The sequence below is a fragment of the Paramisgurnus dabryanus genome, chromosome 6 (assembly GCF_030506205.2).
Source record: "Paramisgurnus dabryanus chromosome 6, PD_genome_1.1, whole genome shotgun sequence".
NCBI lineage: Eukaryota > Metazoa > Chordata > Actinopteri > Cypriniformes > Cobitidae > Paramisgurnus > Paramisgurnus dabryanus.
The window spans coordinates 40797455-40821475 of NC_133342.1; the positions used below are offsets into that span (position 1 = coordinate 40797455).

General features: G+C 36.7%; 1 protein-coding gene across 1 annotated transcript in view; it reads right to left on the bottom strand.

Moving 5' to 3' along the window:
• Nucleotides 1-15880: 15880 nt before the first annotated feature.
• The window catches only part of LOC135767162 (integrin alpha-M-like), a 37590-nt gene continuing 29449 nt past the window's right edge, over nucleotides 15881-24021 (bottom strand). Inside the window, exons 15-20 of the mRNA XM_065276816.1 lie at nucleotides 22860-22993; nucleotides 22591-22736; nucleotides 22249-22400; nucleotides 21470-21607; nucleotides 17901-18020; nucleotides 15881-16292 (exon numbers count right to left, since the gene is read on the bottom strand). Coding sequence (XP_065132888.1) covers nucleotides 17934-18020; nucleotides 21470-21607; nucleotides 22249-22400; nucleotides 22591-22736; nucleotides 22860-22993 — 657 coding nt within the window. The 3' untranslated portion in view covers nucleotides 15881-16292; nucleotides 17901-17933. The remainder of the gene's footprint in view (nucleotides 16293-17900; nucleotides 18021-21469; nucleotides 21608-22248; nucleotides 22401-22590; nucleotides 22737-22859; nucleotides 22994-24021) is intronic.

The window sequence follows — 24021 nt, forward strand, 5'->3', positions numbered from 1 at the left end:
CTTGAGATCAACACTTAAATGATGGTCTGAAGGCGTCGTCGCGTTACAGAATAAATATATATGATAAGATGACTTGAGATCAACACTTAAATGATGGTCTGAAGGCATCGTCGCGTACAGAATAAATATATATGATAAGATGACTTGAGATCAACACTTAAATGATGGTCTGAAGGCATCGTCGCGTTACAGAATAAATATATATGATAAGATGACTTGAGATCAACACTTAAATGATGGTCTGAAGGCATCGTCGCGTACAGAATAAATATATATGATAAGATGACTGAGATCAACACTTAAATGACGGTCTGAAGGCATCGTCGCGTTACAGAATAAATATATATGATAAGATGACTTGAGATCAACACTTAAATGATGGTCTGAAGGCATCGTCGCGTTACAGAATAAATATATATGATAAGATGACTGAGATCAACACTTAAATGATGGTCTGAAGGCGTCGTCGCGTTACAGAATAAATATATATGATAAGATGACTTGAGATCAACACTTAAATGACGGTCTGAAGGCGTCGTCGCGTACAGAATAAATATATATGATAAGATGACTTGAGATCAACACTTAAATGATGGTCTGAAGGCATCGTCACGTACAGAATAAATATATATGATAAGATGACTGAGATCAACACTTAAATGACGGTCTGAAGGCATCTTTGCATTACAGAATAAACATATATGATAAGATGACTGAGATCAACACTTAAATGACGGTCTGAAGGCATCGTCGCGTACAGAATAAATATATATGATAAGATGACTTGAGATCAACACTTAAATGACGGTCTGAAGGCATCGTCGCGTTACAGAATAAATATATATGATAAGATGACTTGAGATCAACACTTAAATGATGGTCTGAAGGCGTCGTCGCGTTACAGAATAAACATATATGATAAGATGACTGAGATCAACACTTAAATGACGGTCTGAAGGCATCGTCGCGTTACAGAATAAATATATATGATAAGATGACTGAGATCAACACTTAAATGACGGTCTGAAGGCATCGTCGCGTTACAGAATAAATATATATGATAAGATGACTTGAGATCAACACTTAAATGATGGTCTGAAGGCATCGTCGCGTTACAGAATAAATATATATGATAAGATGACTGAGATCAACACTTAAATGACGGTCTGAAGGCATCGTCGCGTTACAGAATAAATATATATGATAAGATGACTTGAGATCAACACTTAAATGATGGTCTGAAGGCATCGTCGCGTTACAGAATAAATATATATGATAAGATGACTGAGATCAACACTTAAATGACGGTCTGAAGGCATCTTTGCATTACAGAATAAATATATATGATAAGATGACTGAGATCAACACTTAAATGATGGTCTGAAGGCATCGTCGCGTTACAGAATAAACATATATGATAAGATGACTGAGATCAACACTTAAATGACGGTCTGAAGGCATCTTTGCATTACAGAATAAATATATATGATAAGATGACTGAGATCAACACTTAAATGACGGTCTGAAGGCATCTTTGCATTACAGAATAAATATATATGATAAGATGACTGAGATCAACACTTAAATGACGGTCTGAAGGCATCGTCGCGTTACAGAATAAATATATATGATAAGATGACTGAGATCAACACTTAAATGATGGTCTGAAGGCGTCGTCGCGTTACAGAATAAACATATATGATAAGATGACTGAGATCAACACTTAAATGACGGTCTGAAGGCATCGTCGCGTTACAGAATAAACATATATGATAAGATGACTGAGATCAACACTTAAATGATGGTCTGAAGGCATCGTCGCGTTACAGAATAAACATATATGATAAGATGACTGAGATCAACACTTAAATGACGGTCTGAAGGCATCTTTGCATTACAGAATAAATATATATGATAAGATGACTGAGATCAACACTTAAATGATGGTCTGAAGGCATCGTCACGTACAGAATAAATATATATGATAAGATGACTGAGATCAACACTTAAATGACGGTCTGAAGGCATCGTCGCGTTACAGAATAAATATATATCATAAGATGACTGAGATCAACACTTAAATGACGGTCTGAAGGCATCGTCGCGTTACAGAATAAATATATATGATAAGATGACTGAGATCAACACTTAAATGACGGTCTGAAGGCATCGTCGCGTTACAGAATAAATATATATGATAAGATGACTGAGATCAACACTTAAATGATGGTCTGAATGCATCGTCACGTACAGAATAAATATATATGATAAGATGACTTGAGATCAACACTTAAATGATGGTCTGAAGGCATCGTCGCGTACAGAATAAATATATATGATAAGATGACTGAGATCAACACTTAAATGACGGTCTGAAGGAATCTTTGCATTACAGAATAAATATATATGATAAGATGACTGAGATCAACACTTAAATGACGGTCTGAAGGCATCGTCGCGTACAGAATAAATATATATGATAAGATGACTGAGATCAACACTTAAATGATGGTCTGAAGGCATCGTCGCGTACAGAATAAATATATATGATAAGATGACTGAGATCAACACTTAAATGATGGTCTGAAGGCATCGTCGCGTTACAGAATAAATATATATGATAAGATGACTTGAGATCAACACTTAAATGATGGTCTGAAGGCGTCGTCGCGTACAGAATAAATATATATGATAAGATGACTGAGATCAACACTTAAATGACGGTCTGAAGGCATCGTCGCGTACAGAATAAATATATATGATAAGATGACTTGAGATCAACACTTAAATGATGGTCTGAAGGCATCGTCGCGTACAGAATAAATATATATGATAAGATGACTGAGATCAACACTTAAATGATGGTCTGAAGGCGTTGTCGCGTACAGAATAAATATATATGATAAGATGACTTGAGATCAACACTTATATGATGGTCTGAAGGCGTCGTCGCGTTACAGAATAAATATATATGATAAGATGACTGAGATCAACACTTAAATGATGGTCTGAAGGCGTCGTCGCGTACAGAATAAATATATATGATAAGATGACTTGAGATCAACACTTAAATGACGGTCTGAAGGCATCGTCGCGTTACAGAATAAATATATATGATAAGATGACTTGAGATCAACACTTAAATGATGGTCTGAAGGCGTCGTCGCGTTACAGAATAAATATATATGATAAGATGACTTGAGATCAACACTTAAATGATGGTCTGAAGGCGTCGTCGCGTACAGAATAAATATATATGATAAGATGACTGAGATCAACACTTAAATGACGGTCTGAAGGCATCGTCGCGTACAGAATAAATATATATGATAAGATGACTTGAGATCAACACTTAAATGACGGTCTGAAGGCATCGTCGCGTTACAGAATAAATATATATGATAAGATGACTTGAGATCAACACTTAAATGATGGTCTGAAGGCGTCGTCGCGTACAGAATAAATATATATGATAAGATGACTGAGATCAACACTTAAATGACGGTCTGAAGGCATCGTCGCGTACAGAATAAATATATATGATAAGATGACTTGAGATCAACACTTAAATGACGGTCTGAAGGCATCGTCGCGTACAGAATAAATATATATGATAAGATGACTGAGATCAACACTTAAATGACGGTCTGAAGGCATCGTCGCGTACAGAATAAATATATATGATAAGATGACTGAGATCAACACTTAAATGACGGTCTGAAGGCATCGTCGCGTACAGAATAAATATATATGATAAGATGACTGAGATCAACACTTAAATGATGGTCTGAAGGCATCGTCGCGTACAGAATAAATATATATGATAAGATGACTGAGATCAACACTTAAATGACGGTCTGAAGGCATCGTCGCGTACAGAATAAATATATATGATAAGATGACTTGAGATCAACACTTAAATGATGGTCTGAAGGCGTCGTCGCGTACAGAATAAATATATATGATAAGATGACTGAGATCAACACTTAAATGACGGTCTGAAGGCATCGTCGCGTACAGAATAAATATATATGATAAGATGACTGAGATCAACACTTAAATGATGGTCTGAAGGCGTCGTCGCGTTACAGAATAAATATATATGATAAGATGACTTGAGATCAACACTTAAATGATGGTCTGAAGGCATCGTCGCGTTACAGAATAAATATATATGATAAGATGACTGAGATCAACACTTAAATGACGGTCTGAAGGCATCGTCGCGTACAGAATAAATATATATGATAAGATGACTTGAGATCAACACTTAAATGACGGTCTGAAGGCATCGTCGCGTTACAGAATAAATATATATGATAAGATGACTTGAGATCAACACTTAAATGATGGTCTGAAGGCGTCGTCGCGTACAGAATAAATATATATGATAAGATGACTGAGATCAACACTTAAATGACGGTCTGAAGGCATCGTCGCGTACAGAATAAATATATATGATAAGATGACTTGAGATCAACACTTAAATGACGGTCTGAAGGCATCCTCGCGTACAGAATAAATATATATGATAAGATGACTGAGATCAACACTTAAATGACGGTCTGAAGGCATCGTCGCGTACAGAATAAATATATATGATAAGATGACTGAGATCAACACTTAAATGACGGTCTGAAGGCATCGTCGCGTACAGAATAAATATATATGATAAGATGACTGAGATCAACACTTAAATGATGGTCTGAAGGCATCGTCGCGTACAGAATAAATATATATGATAAGATGACTGAGATCAACACTTAAATGATGGTCTGAAGGCATCGTCGCGTTACAGAATAAATATATATGATAAGATGACTTGAGATCAACACTTAAATGATGGTCTGAAGGCATCGTCGCGTACAGAATAAATATATATGATAAGATGACTGAGATCAACACTTAAATGACGGTCTGAAGGCATCGTCGCGTACAGAATAAATATATATGATAAGATGACTGAGATCAACACTTAAATGACGGTCTGAAGGCATCGTCGCGTACAGAATAAATATATATGATAAGATGACTGAGATCAACACTTAAATGATGGTCTGAAGGCATCGTCGCGTACAGAATAAATATGTATGATAAGATGACTGAGATCAACACTTAAATGACGGTCTGAAGGCATCGTCGCGTTACAGAATAAATATATATGATAAGATGACTGAGATCAACACTTAAATGACGGTCTGAAGGCATCTTTGCATTACAGAATAAATATATATGATAAGATGACTTGAGATCAACACTTAAATGATGGTCTGAAGGCATCGTCGCGTACAGAATAAATATATATGATAAGATGACTGAGATCAACACTTAAATGACGGTCTGAAGGCATCTTTGCATTACAGAATAAATATATATGATAAGATGACTGAGATCAACACTTAAATGACGGTCTGAAGGCATCGTCGTGTACAGAATAAATATATATGAGAAGATGACTTGAGATCAACACTTAAATGACGGTCTGAAGGCATCGTCGTGTACAGAATAAATATATATGATAAGATGACTTGAGATCAACACTTAAATGACGGTCTGAAGGCATCGTCGCGTTACAGAATAAATATATATGATAAGATGACTGAGATCAACACTTAAATGATGGTCTGAAGGCGTCGTCGCGTTACAGAATAAACATATATGATAAGATGATTTGAGATCAACACTTAAATGACGGTCTGAAGGCATCGTCGCGTTACAGAATAAACATATATGATAAGATGACTGAGATCAACACTTAAATGACGGTCTGAAGGCGTCGTCGCGTTACAGAATAAACATATATGATAAGATGACTTGAGATCAACACTTAAATGACGGTCTGAAGGCATCGTCGCGTTACAGAATAAATAATATTATAAATATGATATAGTATTGTGCGATATATTGGGGCGAAACGGGTGAACAGATTCCCGGGGGGCAGACAGAGAAACAGTCAAGCGCGCCATCCTGCCGCGAGCGTGCAAATGGATTCGGTTCGTTAACTTACGTTACATGAGCGATCTAACAGCTTTGGTTTTGCGCAAATGTTATTTCTTCGCGAAACTACAAGCAATACATCGTGCTCAGTAGAAACACATTTACAATGCATAATTTTATAAAAATTTGCTTACCGATGCAACTTATAAATCTGCAACCTGTCTGATGTCCTCCACTGCTGGAGCGGTTGAACAATTTCGCGTTAAGCACCTCCCCAGTTTTTGAGCGCGGCTCAATTTGATGACACCTCAAGCGTTGATTGGTAGCGGCAGTTGTTGTTCCAGGAACAACATTAAAAAAGTTGGTCTGAGGACATCAGCCACTTGGCAAAATCAGGACGTGCGTGGTGGCATGGTGATTAGATCAGTCCCATGGTTTTGAAGTAAATGTGATCAAAAGTTTGGAAATCAGTGTGTGACATTTATCAATGTCACTACCGATCACACATTTTTAATGATTAATAATTTTTTTTACATTTTTTCTACTGGTCATTTAGGTTTTACTCATGTTTCAATGTCGAGAACTGTGCTAGCTAACTACGTACTAATTAACATCTTAGCAGTAGGATCAAAGTTAGCTTAAATTGTCACTACCGAAACAGTCACAACCGAAACATGTGTTGAATTTTCGGTTGTGACGTGATTGTTTCGGTAGTGACAAAATGACACTTGTTTCTTTATTTTAATAAATAAATAGAAACTTTCAAGTGCACATATATTCTTTTTCAGTACAAATAATGTGTCAGTCATATTTCTGTAATGTTGTATGTGATTTGACTAGGACTACAAACTAAGATAAAATGAACTAGGTCAGATTAATTTAATTCATAGTAGCTTGACTCATTATTGATATAAATGAAGGCTATATGATTCTACCTCTGGTCTCTAGGAAAACTTTCTGCGCTAATTTAGCGGGACTTTGACTGATTGCTTTATATAATTGATATAACAGATAGCACTTATCAGTATCATAGTAAATTGACATGTCATTGTTAAGTGTAGACAGGGCAGGCTCACACTAATAATGTAAATATCTTTGGTTAATTTGTAGAGATAGCTACAGAGAGAGAGGAATTGCCAATATGCATAGACGGAAAGATGAAAGTAGAGCGGACAGACTGAGAAAATACAGACAAAGATTGAGGGAGGACCCAGAAAGGTACCAAGAATACTTAAAAAAGGAAAGAGAACGAAATCAGAAACGTATAGTTCTTTTTAGAGATTGACCGGTATGGATTTTTTTGTGCCAATGTCGATACTGATTTTTGTTTCATCAGCCTTAGCCGATGACCGATACAGGCTGCCGATTTTCTTGAGCCGATACTTGGAGTCGATACTGCTTTTGCTCACTCAGTTTACATTATAAATGTCTCAATTTAAAAAAGTAACATTTATTGAACTTAAAAAAAATATATTTAACAAATAGTAAAAAAAAAGGTGATGGTTATATGGAACCATGAACTGCACTTTCCACAATGATGAGAAACTATCAGCAAAGGATATTGATTTCTAGCACTTTACTACTACAAATATATATAAATAAATAAAAATTATATAGAAATAAAAACCCGCTTTGTCCAGTTATGATCAGCTGTTAGGCCGAGCTTTCAGTGTTGTCATGGAAAGGTTGTTTGTTTTTAGTCACATGACCTGCAATCGCTTGTGGCTTCCAGCACTCTGTCTGTAAATAATGCCAGTGATAATGTCGGTGAACACAGCAGCCACATATTGGCCAATATACACATAGACACATAAAATATACACGATACACATAAAACTCGCAAAAATCGGCTAAGGTCTGAACTATCCGCCATCTCTTTAGCGTAATGTCAGTGCAAAGTGCTTTTATATGGTGTTGCTTTAGATATTTTTTGTGCTGTATGTTTTGACTTAATAATACCAATCATTTTTGACTAACTAATTACTTTTTTTACACAAAATATGGACAATCCAATATGGTCGTCACTACCGAAACATTACTGTCACGACCGAAACAAATAATGTTCTAGAAAAATAAAATAGGTTTTGTTATCAGAAAAGATGACATAATTTTATTTAGTTAGATAAAAATTTAAACTAATGAATCCTTGAATTTCACATCTGTATCAGTGCATGTATGGCAATTACAGAGAAATATTGCTTTCAAAATGCATTTCATTTGATAAACCACTCTTATAGTTTTGTTAAAAATATATTTCCAATCAATATAACCATGAAACTGTCTTTAAAAAAAAAAAAATATATATATATATATATATATTTAGAAGGTTAATGTACAAAAAATCAGAATAGGCTATTAAAAACCTATTTTTATAACAAATTTTGTTGTGTTTCGGTAGTGACAGATTTTGGGAGAGAGAAAACATTTTGAAACTGTATAAAAACATGCTAAGAAACTAAAGTGTCCAATCAGTAGATTAGTGTTCCTTAGATGTTCTACTATGTTTATGACTACAAAGCTTGCAGGAAAGAACACACTTTTTTCAAGAAGTTTTGAAGTGTCAATTTGCACCAATTCGGTAGAATGGCCCATTTATGCACCTGTAAATGTACAAAACGAATGCAATACAGAAGGCAATGAATATTTATTCATTCATGGCATTTTCAATAGTATATTAGTAGATTAACGTGTATCTATAAAGTATGAAAAATAATAAATCATTATTTTGGCTAAATTAAGCTGGATAGATCATTTTTAGTCAGACTAATTTGTCATCATTTCAGAGCAAGCTTATATGCTATCTATATTAAACAACTTACATTATATCCTTAGTGTTACTTGGTCAAAAATATGTAGAAATATAGCCTATGCAAGTAAAAAAATTACAGAACAAAAATGTTTAGCTCACGCGGATCGAACGAAAAGCTGTTAATTAACTCTTTCCCCGCCATTGACGAGATATCTCGTATACCGCTATTATCCACCATGTGGCGCCCTTCCGCAACTTTTTAAACCCGGAAGTATTGCCCTTTGGCAAGCGGCTGCATGTCCGTATCTGTTTTAAAGATCGCTCTGAATTGGGATCTCTATGAAAAGTCTGTCACAAAAATGGAATTATCTCTGCTTTTTGCTCAAAATGTGGTGTTTTTGCAGAAACCTACCCATATTCAAAAGCTGATTGCAAAAGAACCACTGAAGGTAGGATGAAACGGTTTTTTTGTTTAAAAGCAGAGGGTCTGTTCTTTCATTTGGTATATTGTATGTTTATATATTTAAAGAAGAACATTTTCTGGAAGGCATTAAACTTTGGTGAAAATCATGAAAAACGCTGGCGCTGGCTGGCAACTTTTTTTAAAAACGCTGGCGGTGAAAGAGTTAAGCGAACTCTCTAGAGGACGTGCAGAAACAGTCAAGTCGGCAGATGATCGTCAATGTTTATAATGTTTCACGCAGCTACTGTTGATGAAAAACGTTCATATCTAAATGTCCAGGTAAGAGTCAAGTGTTCATGTAATAATAAAGCCACCGGCGTTATTGGCTGCAGCTTCCTCATCCACGGTGCAGACGCTGTAGATCTACAAAGAAAAAACCTATAGTAAACTTAAGGTTTTTATTTTAAGTGGTTTTAATGCTGGTAAGCAATCAGTTATATTATGGCGCTTTGTATTTGTTTTGATCAGTTAAATTAAAGTCATATTTTTTTTTTTTTTTTATTAAGGTTTTTCAAATAATACAAACATCAAAAACAAAGACAGACAGACAAACAAACAAACAAACCCCAAGCGCTGCAAGTTAATTAAAATATACAATTTACAAAACTGTCTGTTTACAAAAAAAACATTAAGTAGTAAAAAAAAAATAATAATAATTTATTTATATATATACAAAAAAGCCAAAGTTCTCGCAATAAAACAGGTTAGTTTTTTTGTAGAAAGGATTGGAGAGGATCCCAAAGACTCCTGAATTTTTCGTGTTTGTGGTTGAGATCATAAGTTAGTTTCTCCAAGGGAAGAAAGGCTGACCGCTGAGAAATCCACATGGAAATAGTAGGGACCTGAGGTGTAGACCATTTTAATAATATACATTTCTTAGCCAGAAATATAAGGGTTGTAAACAGAGGTTTGAAGTTTGAGTCAAGTAGTTCTTTAGGAATGTCATTCAGCAAAAAAAATGAGGGGGATAAAATAAAACGTCTTCCTGTTATTTGCTGGATTGCAGAGTGAATTCCTCTCCAAAATGGTTGGATGTGAACACAGGACCAGAATACATGAAAAAATGTGCCCTTACATGACTTGCATTTAAAACAAAGGTCGGAACAACCTGGAAACATCTTATGCAAGCGAACAGGTGTAAAATAGATTCTGTGGAAGAATTTAAAATTTTGTTCATGTATGGAGATTGAGGTGCATTTTGGAAAAATACCACCACAAATCCTGGACCAATCTTCAGGAGTAAACAGAACTCCTAGGTCCCGTTCCCACAAAGGTTTCAGAGAATCATAAACTGAGGAATCAGAATGAGCTAGTAAGGTATAAAATTTGGAGATAAGCCCCTTGGAGGAATTAACTGACAATATGGTTTCTTCCATTTCTGATAAGTTGAATCGAAATACGTTTTGCTTTATAAGAGATTCTGTAAAGTGCCGAATTTGAAGATATTTAAAAAAGTCTTCGGAAGGTATATCAAACTCAGTTCTGATTTCTGCAAATGATCTTAAAGTTTCAGACGTAAACAATCCTGAGAAATCAGACAGACCTTTAAAATTCCAGTCCAGCAGTCCAATGCTCCTGATCTGAATTGGAAAGTCCGGGTTCAATGCCAGAGGGGAGTGGATGGATATATTTTGAGGGATATTTAAATGCTATTTCACATCCTTCCAAACCAATAATGTATTATAAACAATCATATTGTCAGTAAGAGAGCTTCTGAGTTATATTGTTAATGAACCACAAAGAATCTAATCTTCTTGGATGGCAAAATGAAGATTCAAAATCAATCCATGGAGCGTCCTGGCTATTCCTAACCCAGTTTGTTATCATTTTGATTTGAGCAGCCCAGTAATAAAGCTGGAAATTGGGTAAGGAGAGACCCCCAAGGTCCCTTGGTTTACAGAGTTTAGAGAAACCGACTCTCTGTTGCTTATTGTTCCAAATAAAACGAGATATGTAGGAGTTCAAAGATTTAAAAAATGATGTAGCTAAGTAGCACGGGAGATTTTGAAAAAGATAGTTTAGTCGAGGAAGTATGTTCATCTTAATGACGTTAACTCTCCCAAGGAGGGAGATTGGTAGAGGTTTCCACCTTTCTAAATCTTTTTTAACTTTTTGAATTACAGAAGAGTAATTTGCTTCAAACAGATTATTTAAGTCTGGGGTGAGGAAAATGCCCAAATATTTAAAGCCTTTTTTAGAAACCTTAAAAGGAAATTGTATCAGAGAGTTATGAGAGTAATTAAAAGACATAGAAACAGATTTTTCGATATTGACCTTATAACCTGATACATTACTGAACGAGGCTAAGGTATTCAAAACTGCAGGAGTAGAAGTCTGCAAATTCTCTAGGTATAAAAGGACGTCATCCGCGTATAGAGAGATGACGTGTTTTTTCCCTTTAATTTTAATTCCGGATATATCAGGATTAGTCCTGATAGACTCTGCCAGAGGTTCGATGAATAAGGTAAACAATAGAGGTGATAAGGGACATCCCTGTCTGCAACCTCTAAATACTGGAAAGCTTTCAGACATTAGACCGTTTGTATTAACAGAGGCAACAGAATCTGAATAAAGATACTTAATAACATTAATAAATTTAGAACTTAATCCGAATTTTTCCAAAACCAAAAATAAGAAGGGCCACTCCACGCGGTCGAAAGCCTTTTCGGCGTCCAAAGATAATATCATTGATGCCTTTTTTTGAGTACGAAAATAATGTATAGCATTAAGAGAACGACGTACATTATCCGAACCATGCCTAGATTTCACAAAGCCTGCTTGATCGGGATTTATTAAAGTCATTTTAATCTTTAAAACTGCATCAAGATGCAGACAACGCTACCGTTATTCTGTCATCTTCCGCTTTTTTCACACATTCACTGTATTATTTATAGTATTACATTTTGAGTTGAAATTTACAAAAAAACAAGTTACTCTTTTAACTCTTGACAATCTATTTGGCCTTTATTATACATGTATGATGTGAAAAACAGGGCATATATATATATATATATATATATATATATATATATATATATATATATATATATATATATATATATATATATAAATGAATTTAACGTAAAAAGCATGGTTGTTGTGATTAGTTTCATCCTCGCTCTAAAAGTGCTACCCCGTGTGGTGCTGTGCTGCGTCTTGCTCTACTCCCTGCTTGTTTTCTTGCGCATACAAGAAGTTCCTCTACTCAAAAGACCAAGATTCCCTGCGAATAGAACATGCGCAGTACACAAATCAATATTCCTTTTGATGGGGATATGCCGATACACGTTTACATGACAAAAATTTCGAGTTAGAAAAGGGGTAACCCAGGGCTAATATTCGGGATTTTAAAAACAGGAATATGAGCATATTCGTGTTTTTGCCTGTGTTAACATGGCCGTGCGCGACCGGGTTATTGCTAATATTTCGGATTTGAAAGGGTTATTGCCTGCATGTAAACGTAGTCATAGTTTTACATTAACATCCACATTGCATGCTTTTCCGCGCATGAGGGTTTGTGGGCTTCACATTTCGCGGAGAGCTTGTAAAGAGAGAATTCCTTCTTGCACGTACCTGCACTTAATGCTCCTTCTAGCACTAAATCCATCTCGTCATGAGCAGCTGCGATTCTCTCTGTCTCACGTGCACAAGCTCTCGCATCTGTCCGAAGTCTAAACATAAACTAAAGTAGTACTCCTGGGGCCTCATTTATAAAAGTGCGACGTAGGAACTGTCCTACATTTAATCTAAGACCATTTCTGAAATGATCGTAAGTGTGATTCAGAGAAAATGAGCGTACGCACAAAAAAACGTGCGTACGCCTCTTTTCCAGATGTGCGGTTTATAAATCACAAATGATCTTAAAATTGTGCGCAGCTGAATGTTTTTAGAACTCCGCCTTGTAAACGCCCCTAGTTTAATTCATTAGCATATAAATATTCAATTATCAAAGGCCAAATTCTCTGACTGCTACAATGGCGAGTGGTAAAACAGGCTATTTGTTTGCTTAAGTTTTTAATATTTCTAAATTCTAACATGGAAACTTTATTGACATCACTCGAGTTAAGGCGATTATTAGTGGACCTTTCAATTCACAGGTTTCATTTAAATATAGTTTTACACATAAACGTAATATTTGTGTCTTTAAAGTTTTGTTTCAGTTTGCCATATGCCTCCTGCACGGCGATGTTAAAATTAGATATTTTCAACTTTAAAATTCAAAGATCATATCTTAAACTGTCAGAATATATTCCATATGGATTCATTTGGATTTACAGATGTTTAACATTAAAATCGATGGATGGGAATAATTGATATTAATTTTTGAAATACCCATCACTCTATGTCGCATGTCCATTATTGTACATCGAGGCTTTACAATTTAGTTCCTTTCACGTCATTTTAATCATTAAATTCGATTCGTTTTTGTAACATTTACATGTGCGTTAAACACCGCGAAACAATTTTGCTATATTTTTTTATATTTTTTTGAAAATGTGACGAACTAGAAAATCGTTTCCTGAAACTATAGCTTGGGCGCCACCTTTTTTGCATTAGAATATACCTTTTAAAATATCAAAATAGGCCTACGTATTTTGTTGAAAATATATTCTAATACCTTGTTTAATTATTTTGGAGTAGTAGTTCTTCCCCACAGTTCATTCTTGTTAATTTTCTGTGTTCGTCATTGTTGCATGGTTTTATTACGTTTCTATTTCTGAATAACAAACAGCGCAGTTTACATTCTTCATTCTTGTTGCATTAGTTCATTAACATAATTCTGAACAGATTTCTAGTTTAAACAACTCTGAATTAAAACATTGTCGGTAATGTGTCGGTCGGGCCGGGCTCGGACACAACGTGCAGGGGCTTCGGTTATGGTTTTTTTGGGCCCGATTTAAGCTCTAATACAGACAGATTTTAATCAAACATATTCAACACTTTTTTTACATAAACCAGGGGATAAAAGAGAAAAAGAATTAAATAAAAACATGAAAAAATGCTGACATACATTAATACATTTAGCAGCTTTCTTGTTTATCAGATTATATATAGATTTTGGGTATTGCTTGTAATAGAAAAATACGGAATAATGGTTTATAATCACCATATTTACATTAATGTATACTAAACTTTGCCAACAAAAGTAACACATTAATCAAATAATATTCCTTATGTAATGAGATATCATAAGAGAAAAAACCTAGTTAAATATTTTAAAAACAAAGTCTGATCAAAATATGAATTCTAACAAAATAGCACAAATCTAACCAACATTTTTTTTTAATAAGGACAACTCCAAAACAAATGAAAAAAAAATTCTGTATGTTGACCACAAAAGGTAAAAAACAAAAAGTTTCAAATATGCCTACCTGCAATACTGCAATATTGCCACAAGGAAACGTGCGTACGTCAAGTCAGTATTAATCCTGTATTAATCCTGTTTATGATGTGCATTTCAAGGAGTTGTAGCAACACATCCCTTAAGAACGGTTTTATACAGGTATGGGCTATTTGTTAAATAATTTGAAGCCAGTTTAAGATCTGGAGTAAATTGGATGTAAATACCCTTTAAGTAAACTGAGAATGTGCACTTATAACCTCAAATGACCTCAAGTCACTTTTCATTAGTTAAAAAATGGTTCCCTTCATCTCAATGGAATAAGATTTTATATCTTTTTTAGATTATCTGTCAATATTCAAATTAAAAACTGGGCTTTATTCGGTCGTAATAAAGATGCACAATGTTTTTTTACAAAAAAGGCCCTTGGGGGTCAAAATGGCCCCAATTAAAATTAATGGGAAATACTATATATATATATATATATATATATATTTTTTTTTTTTACAAAAAACCTTCAATGCATGCAGAATAAATCAGAAAATTTCAACACAGAAAAGAAGGCCTGGTACTAGAGCACAAATGCAAAGACATGCTCAATCAAATTTCTGTGGCATTTTGTAAAAACAGACATTTTAAAATGCATCAAAAACTACAAAATTCTACTTTTTGAAATAATATTTATTTTTTATGTCCTTTCTTATGTTTATATAAACATAAATTCACAAAATGTATCACTAAACTAGTAATTTGAGCAGTTGGCCACATCAAGTGAAATGAATGGGTCTTTATGGGCCTCTGCTGGTAAAAATGATTTATTTCTTAAACTGTAATTCTTTTACGTTTTTTTTCCTAACCAGCAGATGGCCAAATTCAACACATAACATCTAGATTAATATCTAAAAACAATTTAAATCAAATTTAAATCATAATTTATGTGAAATTTTCATAAAAATGTGATATTTAACATGCAAGCTAATTGTGTACAGCTGTTGAGGAATTTAGTGGTAAACCGGGGTTAAGCCTGTATTCACTATGTCTCTAACGGGAAGAAATTTGGGTAAACAGCTAAAATAACACAAAACGTGCTTCTGTTCCAATATTTATGGAGGTTTAGATTTCTTATGTGATCATAAATCAAGACATATTTTAAGACCTGTTTACTAATGATGTGACAATTATTTGTACAGTAACTGTTGCATAAAGTACATAAAATGTACATAAAGGTTGACAAACATACTTAATAGAGCTTCAAAATAGAGAAAATCTAAATTTCAGTCACACCATGCAGATGATTGTATACATAACTGCAATTAAAAAGACAATTAAGCTGCTTGCATGCCAACTACACAATAGAATATTGGACAATTAAGAATGGAAACCAGTAAACCAGTTTTAATCAGTGGATTTTTAATAATAATAATGAACATTGTGTGCAATATTATTAAAACTACATTCAAAGCAAAACAAGCGGGTAATCATCAAAAAAAAAAAAACACCACTAGACTAGCTAGCACTACAATACTTGTATTAAGGTATTTTACAAATCCTTGCACAAGATTCCTAAATCAGCCTTAGTGGTTAGATATAAGTATATCACACACAAAACAAGCAATACTATGCATTCCAGCATACTAGGCATTGTTTACAAAATATTATTTATGTTAGGATCACCTCATCATATAAATGATAACTTATTGTATATATTTTTGTAGGAGGTCAATTGCACATTCATGTGCTGCCTCGCCTCCTGCACCTCCATATGTTGCCTTCAGCTGGTATTGGCTTTTAAAGAACCCAGCCTTGCACAGGGAGAACAAATATATAACAAGAATATAAACATGATGTAAACATTGAACACTTAAGACACAATGTAAATACATGATGTAGACACACTATGCAAACATTGAACATAAAGGAATAGTTCAAAAAAAAAAAGAAAAATAATTTCCTTACCCTTATGCCATCCCAAATGTATTACTAAATGTATTACTTCAGCTAAATCAAAACAATGATACACTATTTAAAAAATGGCTGTCTCTTGATATCCTTTCTTTGTCAGTGGGAGACACATATTGCAGCTTTAAAAAGCACACACATCCATCATAAAAATAATCAATGGCACAATGTATGTGTGACTAAATATTATATGACAAGTTGTCACAGAATTAGTTAAGCTGCCATATTTGACTTGAGCATTCTTAGTCCCATGTAAGAACACAAAGCGACAACATATGTCCAGCTGATAAGTCAAATGGGATGGCATGACTGTGCATTCAACCCAGACGCGGAAGAGGCGGCAAGCGCGAGTGATTTACATGTTATGTCAATGCAAATGCACAAATAGGCATCCTGCGGCACAAATGGCGTTAAACGCACAGAATTAAGCGTTGCGGCAGGAAATGCGGCAGTTGAAAAATCTGAACTTTGGAGGATAATCTCCCTGCGTTAACCAGTCAGGAGCTTGCTTTATTTGTGACATGATTACAGTTGCAGAAACCCCTCCCAGGACGCAAATTTCTGCGTGAATGTCTCGAATGACTAGAATTTCATATGCGGCTATCACGCATGAATAAAGCGAGTAAACTCAACCCCCTGAAATACACTGCAAGCATTTGCTGTGTGTTACGTCTCTGAGGTGGCTTTGTTTTGTCTTTTACGCGCCACAAGAAGTGGATCAGATACGCAGCAATTGGAGCGCGTGATCACGTGATTTTCCTGTCAGACGTTGCTTTTTTTGATTTTCGGATTTCTAACATGCATAAGTTGGCTAAATGGTAATGTTTGTTAGGATCAATTCTGTATATTGTTAAGTTTTTTGCAATGTCCTATTTTGTTTTACTGTTGTCAAAAAAGTGAATACACTTAAAAATTCAGTTAGGAAGGACAAATATTAAAGTATTTAGCTGTGCATATTCATCTAAAATACAAACTCAATTATGTATATTTCAAATACAGTGCATGTGAACAAGATTATGTAAATTATGGGAGTATGCACGGGGTGTTTATTTTGAAAATTGACAGGATATTTTACTTTTTTTGTATTTACGGAACGGCTTCGACGAGGCACAAATCAAAAATAGACTAGGCACCTATCTTTAGCGAGGTGGGGCGGAAAGCAGCTGCTGGTATGATTTTGAAACGTGCCGCGGCGCATCTGGTGTAAACACAAGCGTTGACTAGAATGAACGGGGTCAGTTCCAGTTGCTTCTTCAGAGCCGTAACGTGCCGCAGACTGGTGCAGTGGAAATCAGGGGTAAATGTTCAAGAGTCCAACTATGTGTGAATAGCGAGTTTTTGCCTCTACCGCGTCTGGTGTGAACGCACAGTAAGGGTGAATGAATAAAAGAATTATTAAGAATTATTTCTTCAAAAAAAGTATTCTTTTAATCAACAGGTTCTATACATACTTTTAGAGAGCCAATGTGATGAGGCCAAGTAGCTTAGTCCTCCTGTGACCCTCCCATGACCCCTCCTGTGACCTTTTTAGTGAGGTTTTCCTTCTCATACACCTCCACTTGGGTAATAATCTAAACAAGTAAAAGACTTGATGAGTCCTCAATGAAATGGTTATAACCTAAATCATTATAATCAACATACATAAACCCTTCTTTCATAACATATATTATCTATAAATACTTTTTTTCTAACAGAAATAACATATGTGGCAACATGTTTTTTATTTTGAAGAAGTCTGTGTGTAATTATTTTTTTCCTTATATTTCATGTGGTGTCAGACAAGATGTCTGAAAGCTGGCAATGTTGTCTTTGAAGAAGGGATTCTAAGGCAGTAAGGCATTAAAGCATCTGAATTCAGTGTTTGCTTCACTTCTGGCCTTTTCAAATACCTTTATCTGATTTTATTTATCAGATTTTTGAAAGCAGAATAAATGTATCCTCTTAAATGCCTTTGATATCCTACAATCCTGCACACAGTTGCCACTTACTGCACCCAAATTAACATTGCATAAACTGCTTAGACAAACGGCTTTGTCTAAGAGAGATAGAGATATGTATGTCTGTGTGTATTTGTATATGTATATATATATGTGCGTGTGCTTATGTAAAGGGGGCATAGGTTGGGGCCCAAATACATGGATTTGCCTTGGGCCCCCAAATCACTAAATCCGCCCCTGGTCAAGTCAATTGTTTAGTGTTCTAGTTCTTGTCAAGTTCATTAGTCTAGTCTTGTTAGTGTTTTTGTATTATCTGGTTAATGTTGTTTTGCCCCCTTGTGGGTTTTGTTTTTCTTGTTTTCGTCTAATAAAGTCTTCAGTGTTTTTTCTATCTCTGTCTGTGCTTGGTTTCGTTCCTGCCACCTCCTGACAGAATGATACCAGCATCAAAGAACCCAGCAGACAGAATGGACCCAGCTGAACTTGCCAAGCTCACCTTTTATTTGGTCTCCACCAGAAGGAGGCCAATGTCAGGAGTTTCCCGTTTGATTTCATGCAGACAGCGAGGGGCTCAAGCTTCAAGGAAGCTGAGCTAAATACAATTTTTAACTGTTGCCTCAAAGAGCCTCTCAAACCCAGCGAGCTGAGAAAGCTGAGACCCCTGGCTTTGAGGACATGGTGCGTTACATCAGTAACTAGCCTGAGCCCAGGGTTTCAGCCAAGGCCGCACCCACAGTCCCAATGCACTCGATCCCGGAGGGTTGCTTTGTGTTAGTGTTGATGCTGGAGGACGCGGCTTTCACCACGTTGGTCCCCGAGGACTCTGTCCAGCCTCCTGACCTCCGAGGGAAACGCGAGAGGAGGATTTCATGGAAGTCGGCATCTGAATTATCCTCCACGGAGCCTGTCGCTCCCACCACAGTGCCCACAAGCAACAACTTCACTCTCTGCACCACGCCCTCGGAAGAAGAAGAGGAGGAGGGGAACATCGGCGTCACAACCATTGTCAGAACCCCCTGCCTCAGCAATGCTGCCTGCTGCTACCTCTCTGGCCTCTGTCTTGCAGTCAGTGCAGTCGATGAAGCCTGTGCCGTCTGCGCAGCCACCGCAGCAGCCACAGCCTGCACAGTTATAACCACAGCCGGAACCTGCGCAGCCCCAGCATTCCTGTCTATACCCACCCTGCGTTCCAGTTCGTTTTTTTATGACCTTCCCTCGCTAACTTCCCTCAGTCTCATTCACTCGGATGTACGTCATTGCTTACGTTGTACGAGTGCCCACTACTGCTAGAACACTTGAAGTGGGTTCAAATGGATCGCCCTAAGCCCTTGATCTCATGGAAGGTGGAGACCGCCCCCTCCATGTGCAAAGCGCGAGTTGCTGAAGTGACGTTACAATCGTGTTGCATTGTGGGATATGGAGCTGCCTGAAGTGTACATATGAAGTAGACTCGCTCCCTCTGTCAAAATCGAGGGAGCGAGGGTCTGTCCATACAAACCTCCCTCGTCCACTTGACAAAGTGGAACGCACTTCAAAATGGCGACAGGGATTCCCTCGAGGGGAAGTGTTTAGGGAAGTTCACGAGTGCGTGTCTAAAACTGGACTGGAACGCACCCCCAGACTCTGTCTTGTTCCTTGGCCTGTCATCGCCGCCAGCTGCAACACCCCTTGTCTCAGCTTCACAGCCACCTGCAGCAGCCCTGTCTCAGCTCCACAGCCAGTTGCAATGCCCCCTCTCCCGGCATCTCTGTCAGCGTCAGTCTCCCCTGTCCCATCAACACCCCCATCACCCTCAGGGTCCATGCCATCAGTGAAGTCATCCCCTATCCCAAGCCAACCTGGATCACCCTCACACATGTCTGTCCCACTTCTAATCTCACCTCAACCCTTAAATCCTGCTTTGTTCCCATATGTCTTGCCTCCCTTTGTTATTCCCTTTACTAACCCTGCCAAGCCTGCCCGGATTCATCGCGCCTAGCCCTCTGCTTCACCCCGGGGAACGAGGACTCACTCCCCACCCAGCCTTGACCACCCCCTGTGAACTTTGTCATTCCCCCCACCTCACACTCCTAATGATAGTTATTTAAAGTGTACAACCCCAACCCATTTGCAATTATTCCCTGTCTGCCATTGTTCTTGTTTGTCATGTTCACCTGGTGTATGTCTAGTATTCAGTCTGTCATGTCCTGTGTCTAGTGTTCTCCTTAAGGGGGGGTTCTGTCATGATTCTACCCTCTTGTCCTTGTTTTTATCTAGTCTTGAGGCAGGGTCATGACAGACCCATGTTTTGTTTGGGAACACGTGGTCATCCTGTTTTGAAGTTAGACCACATGTTTTCCTTGTCTCATCACTTTTACCCCTCTCCCTTGTTTGTCTTTATGGTTTAATCATTATCACCTGTTCCCCTCATCAGATTCCCGATTTAAAGTCCTTGTGCTCTTTGTTCTGTCTGGTCTTGTTTTTTATTGTTCCTGTTCAGTCCTGATATCCAATCTAGTTAAGTAAAGTCAAGTCAATTGTTTAGTGTTCTAGTTCTTGTCAAGCTCATTGTTTATTGTCTAGTCTTGGGCGTGTTTTTGTAGTATCTGGTAATGTTGTTTTGCCCCCTCGTGGGTTTTGTTTTTCTTGTTTTCGTCTAATAAAGTCTTCAGTGTTTTCTCTATCTCTGTCTGCGCTTGGGTTTGTTCCTGCCACCTCTTGACACTTCCACTGTAATTGGACGACTGAGTGAAAAGTGACATTGATAAGCTCAGCGTTTCACCAAAAGGTGAACATTTTTCAACTCTAGGCGCTTAAGCGCTGATTTCGCAAAAATTGCCAAGCGCCGCTGCTCCAGGCAGACCACAAACAGCTGCTGGCATTTTATAAAAGTATGACACTTCCATTGAAAACAACTGAAAACATACACTGGCTGCAGGAAAAAAAAACATTTTGGTGTATGTACAGGGGCTTACAGTACTCCTCACTCTTAATCCATGTTTGGAATGAACCTACTGTAATGCAACTAATCAAATGCAGGATATGTTAAAGGAACTGTCATTAATAACAGTTGTTTAAGTTGTTTAAAATATCTTAACTCTTACATTGCTATCTGCTGTGTTATTTATCTCAGGCAGAAGTACTGGTTTTAAGTCTTTTGTAGCTCCACTGGTGGATGGAAGCCCTTCAAATGTGAAAATTATCTGATTGGACAGTGTATTCAGAGCATCTTCTGAACAACCCTGTGTTAAAACAAGAAGTAATAAGGAATGTTATTCACATGTAGGGCGAATTACAATCGAAAGTGATCATCCCTATGCACTATTACCATCGACAATCAAAGCCCTTGATGTGTAAACCCTCTAAAGGGATTTGCTCAATCGTGTCTCATAGTTTGGCCGTCAGGCGAATTTAGCATTAAAAACAACACCATTTACTCTTTATCTGGAATGACAGTTTATGCAGTATCCCTTTCTCGAAGTACCCTTCAAGTGTGCAAAAGTGCCATTTGGAATTCACTTGTACTTGTTTCTTAGTCCCAAGTTTTTGCTTTCACTCACTAACGTCAATGAACATCTTATCACATAATCAAGAATTATTACCGTGACATGATGTTATGAACTTACTCTGTTTCCCTAGTCTCTTATTTTGAATATAGGCATTGTGGCCCAGACAGAGAGTTCATAATTTGCAATCTCAGGCAGGGCACAGAGTTCAAAATAAGAGACAAGACTAGGGAAACAGAATGAGTTCATAACAGTCAACACAAGGACCAATGAACAAAATGACTACAAATGACTACAGACATGGCAGACAGAACACAACTTCAAAATAAGAGACAAGACTAGGGAAACAGAATGAGTTCATAACACATGAAGCTTACCTCTATAACGAAAGAATAACTGTTGCACTGTTTCACATTGCATTTAATGTTCATCTCATCTATGAGGGTGCGATTTTTGCTTGGGAAGTATGCTCGATATTTCTGCCGTTTGGCATCCAACGTTATTTTGTATGTAATAATTGCAAACAAATCTAAAAAAAATCAATTTTTATCACAAATGAAAAAAGCAGTGAGTAAAACCAAATATTAGACATACCACATTTAATATCAGACAGAATACTAAAAGCTAAAAAAAAATAAGGTGTTCCTAACTGTGAAAGCAAAATAACTTTCAGAGAACTAGAAACTATACTGTAGTAAATGTTATTAGTTTTTATATACCTGTTATGTTATGTTTATATCCACTCATTTTGAGACACAATGTCAGCGTGTTATTCAATGGCTTCGTGCAATCTGTAATGTCACTGGTTGAGATATTGGATGGATTGTAAGATACTTCGGATTCCAAGCTCATGATGGGTCTGGACCTGAATCATTCATATAAACCACACATACACATACACACATTTGTTGGCTGAATGTGTTCTTAAATGTGTGCATCTGCATGTAATGCATTATTTTCAGTTTTCTGTCAAAGAGCAAAAACTGACCTGAGGAGATGCACTGCTCCCATTGATCCAACAGCAATGTCAACTAGGTTGTCTTCACTCTGGTCTAGAGAGGACTGGCTTAGTGAAAACCCAAATAACTTCAGACCTAATCGAACTGATGATCCACTAATCCTCTGTCATTACACAATGAAATAAAGGAAGAATAAAAGCAATGAAGAATCATGAGTTATGAATCATTAAATGATATCTGAAGGAGATCATTGTAACACTTTACACTAAGGTTGTATTTGTTCACATCAATGCTTTTTGATTCATGCGGTTTGTCTTGTCAGAGGATGAATGAGAGAACCCAATAAGTTGGTGCTTGGTGGTGGAAGATTCGGTTAACAATTTATCAGTTTCCTAAATTTCAAACTCCCATTTACAAACAGACACAATTTTTTTTTTGTCTTAACAATGGAGATAGTCGCCCCCCTACGCACTGCATATACTGAATGCTACATTTTTGTGGATTATACTTTATTAAGCGAAACATCATTTTGACTTGTTTCTTGACTCTCTTTGTGAGGACAAGATTTAAATGTTTTATTACTAATTTAACCACATGCATCAATCAGCATTTCTTTATTCTGCCTTAATTCTGACTTTTTTTTATGTTAACTACCAGGCACGTGCACAGATAGGGCTCAACCTGTGCAGAACACATGCCCTTTTTGTCCTTACACTCCGAAGTGCCCTTTTTTGGAGGTGTTTTATTATTTTTTTAAATATATAAATTAATGCTATTGTTAAACATTTACATCTGTCTGTGTGTTTTACAAATATATTTATCAAATAAAATTATTAAAAAACTAAATATTTTTGGATCCGCTCAAACTGTCTGTCAAACCTCTTAACTCCGCCCCCTGAGTGCAGCGAGCTGAAGTTCCACAGCAGTCAGAGGCAGCTGAACGTCTTGCAACGGTAAATAAGTATCTTGTTGTTTGAGTATAATGCTGTGTCATTACGAAAGAAACACTAGTATGTATATAACGGCGCATGTTTTATAAATTTGAGCAGAGCCGAATTATCCATAGACGGGATTGGTCGAGTGGGCAATCAGGGGGCACTAAGGGCTTCAAACTGCAGCAAGGGCTGGCGCAAAATCCGACCAAATTGAGTTTTTGACAAAGCGCGAGCAGTTTTTAAACAAGTGTTCACC